The following is a 3386-nucleotide window of genomic DNA, read 5'->3' on the forward strand; positions in this document are numbered from 1 at the left end:
CTTTTCATCTTTAGATTCCCTTTTTCCATTCATTCAGCTTTTCTATCCCTTCCTGCCTTCTCGTCTTTGCTTTTCAGCTGGTGTGCCCTTTTAGCCTCATACACATGGTTGAACTTTGTGTATTATTTTTTAGCCCTAACTAATCTTTGGCTGAAGAGTGAACTTCAGGATTGACTTCAGTACTGAGTTTAAAGTGTATCTGGGAAAACCTTAAATCTTTTGAAAAGTGACCTGTGGCTTGCTTCAATAGGCTGTGAAGTTGGTAAGAAAGAATTGAGCAATAGCATAATAGAGCAGGAAGAAACTAAAATTTGTGCAAGTGTTAGTGGAAGTGCTGTTCCTGCAATGGCAAAAATGTTCTCTCTGGTTCTTGATGAAGTGCTTAATATTTCAACATATGACCGTTTTATTCTGGAAAAGCATGAAAAATAATGCCTAAATCATAGGAAGGTAATAAATCTGAAGGGTGTAGTTTTGTGTCTAGCAGAGGGTGGGTTCTCATGTAACCATTTTTTTTCTTTCATAATTGCACATTTAACTGATCAAGAAACTTTTTTGTTCATGTTCAGTTTTTTAGCATTTTCACAATTTTTGCCTTAATTTTGCTGAGCAGCATTTCCAGCTTTCTGTTACTGCTCATAATATAGCAATAATTTACATTGGAATTAGTGTAGATTAGTGATATTCCTAATAACATACAAGTCAAGTAACACTACTTTGGGGGAAAATCCTTGAATTAATAGATACATTCAGAAATTGCACTGTCATGAATCACGGACAAATATCAAGCTATGTGAAAACATTCAAATCCATAGGACTTTCAATATAAATACAATATTTTCCACTAAAGATTGATAAATTACCATTATACAAACTATTTCAGAGAGTTTGTCAGGAAAAATAACCCACCTAAGATAAAGATGTTCTTGATTTGAGAATACATATTCTGTATAATTCCATATTCAAACATAAACTCTTGAACAACTCAGAGAAGGTTGAGAATCGAATTCAAATGCACAGTTTACTTGTGATAGACCGGTTGGCTTAAGTCATTAATATAGGAGAACTTGGAATGCACTTGAATTTGTAAGACTATGCTTAGAGATTCCATAAATTTGCCAGCAATGCTAATTGGAGGCTGCCTTTACATACCGAATTTTATTCCTAGGACTTGTTGGATACTTTGAAAATTGTAGCTAATTCCACTTTGACACAATTCGCGGCCTTAGGAGTAGTCACTTAATGCACCCCTAAGAGACCCTTGTAGTTTAGATTTTCAAATACATTTTAGTAGAATCCCCCTTCATGAACTTATTTAACCATTTATTATTTGACTTAAAAATCGTCATGATTTAGTGATTTAATATATGATACAAAAAGTGGCCATTTTCCAATTTCCTGGTATACTTGACTTTGAAGAAATTTTATCTAATTAAAATCAATTTGTCAAGAGGATGATACTTGTCTCAGAATATTATGAGCTTTTCTAGACTTCATAATTTTCATGACATTTATTACTTCTTTATTTCTTAGACTATAAATAAAAGGATTTAATAAAGGAATTACTAGAGTATAACAAATGGCAACTGGTATATCTTTATCCCCTTCTTTAAAGGAACTTGGCCCAATGTATATGAAGAGAAGAGAACCATAGAATATTGAGACAGAGAGAAAGTGAGATGCACAAGTAGATAAAGCTTTGCCTCTTCCCTCTTTGGACTTCATTTTGAAAATAGTGAAAAGGATGCAAAGATAAGAGATTAGGACTATGGCAATACTGAAGATTTGAACTGACCCTGCAAAGATAAGTAGCATCAGTTCATTGATATAAGGGTCAACACAGGAGAGTCTGTATAATGGAAGAACGTCACAAAAAAAGTGATTGATTTGATGAGATCCACAAAAGGTTAACCTTAATAGAAGTACTACTTGAATAATGGAATGCAGATTCCCAGCTATGTAGGCCCCTATGATCATCTGAATGCAGAGTTTCTTTGTCATCATGGTGTGGTAGTGCAGTGGACGACATATTGCCACATAGCGATCATAGGCCATTGCTGCCAGGAGAAAGCAGTCTGCAGTTTCAGCAAGGCAGAGAAGATAAAATTGTGCCATGCATTCATAGAGAGAAATCATTCTGTCCTCAGAAAAGAAGTTCTCTAACATCTTGGGGGTGATGGCACAGGAACAGCAGGAATCCATCAGAGCCAGGTTGCCCAGAAAGATGTACATGGGTGTGTGGAGACGGCGCTCCAGGAAAATCAATGCCACCAAACCAAGATTCCCCACCATGGTGATCAGATAGATAGCAAAAAACAACATAAACAGGAGAGTCTTCAGATCTGGGTGATCCATAAATCCTATGAGGATAAACTCTTTTGTCAAGGAGTGATTGTCTTTGTTCATCTCTACTTTCTCTGTTGAGACAGAAAATATGGAGAGATAAGATTCTAATTTATAGTGTGTCTAATTTTCTCTGCAAATTTCTGTTGGGGAACAGGGAATAGAGCCACTTCCTCAAGTTTCCCCTGAATGTCTCTGAAATACAGGCATATATTCTTCCAGGGAACATTATTGTAGTTTTTGGCACTGTCTTGTTGGTTCCCATTCATAGACACCCTATGTACAACAGAATGAAACCTGTCTAGTCCTGAGCAATTCTCACAATCATTACTATCCTTGAGCTCATTGTTGCAGTCAGTGCATTAATCCATCTCATTGAGAATCTTCCTTTTTTTTTTTTGCTGACCCTCTACCTGTCCTTCTCCAGGGACTAGTCCCTCCTGATAACATGTCCATAGTACGTGAAATGAAGTCTTACCATCTTCACTTCCAAGGAGTATTCTGGCTGTACTTCTTGTTGGCTTTTATAGCAATTTATGTTATATTCAACATTCTTCACCAACACCATAATTCAAAATTTCATCTTATATAACCTGAAGCCCTGAAGCTCAAACTTCACAAGAATATTTTGATAATTCCAGGAATTGCTTGCAGTGAAAAGATTTGTGTTTATGAATTACACAAGGATAGTGAACAAATACATGGTATGCTAGATTTAACCCACTGCTGTCGAGTTGATTCCAACTCATAATGACCCTATAGGACAGAGTAGAACTACCCCATAAGGTTTCCAAGAAGCACCAGGGGGATCTGAATGGCTGCCCTTTTGGTTAGCAGCTGTAACTCTTATCCACTATGCCACCAGAGTTTCGTAGATTTAGTGTTCTCAAATATTTCTATGTCAGGTTTTGTAGTGACAATTCTTAAAGTGTACATAAAATCCATTTTCCTATATATTTATTTTTTTAACTGAGCAAACTTTTTTTAATGTGCTATTGCAGTGAAGTGAATACTTTGAATACCATTCTACTTTAGATGGATGA

At 36.0% G+C, this 3386-nt stretch overlaps 1 protein-coding gene across 1 annotated transcript; it reads right to left on the reverse strand.

Moving 5' to 3' along the window:
• Positions 1 to 1446: 1446 nt before the first annotated feature.
• On the reverse strand, positions 1447 to 2406 carry LOC100661379 (olfactory receptor 5K3-like). Its single transcript, XM_003418931.1, has one exon. The coding sequence runs from the start codon at positions 2404 to 2406 to the stop codon at positions 1447 to 1449; it is 960 nt and encodes a 319-aa protein (XP_003418979.1).
• Positions 2407 to 3386: the final 980 nt, after the last annotated feature.

This window comes from Loxodonta africana, chromosome 20, assembly GCF_030014295.1.
Source record: "Loxodonta africana isolate mLoxAfr1 chromosome 20, mLoxAfr1.hap2, whole genome shotgun sequence".
NCBI lineage: Eukaryota > Metazoa > Chordata > Mammalia > Proboscidea > Elephantidae > Loxodonta > Loxodonta africana.

Excerpts from the sequence above, each read along its gene's own strand:
- LOC100661379 (XM_003418931.1), bottom strand. The coding sequence starts at position 2,406 with ATGAACAAAGACAATCACTCCTTGACAAAAGAGTTTATCCTCATAGGA.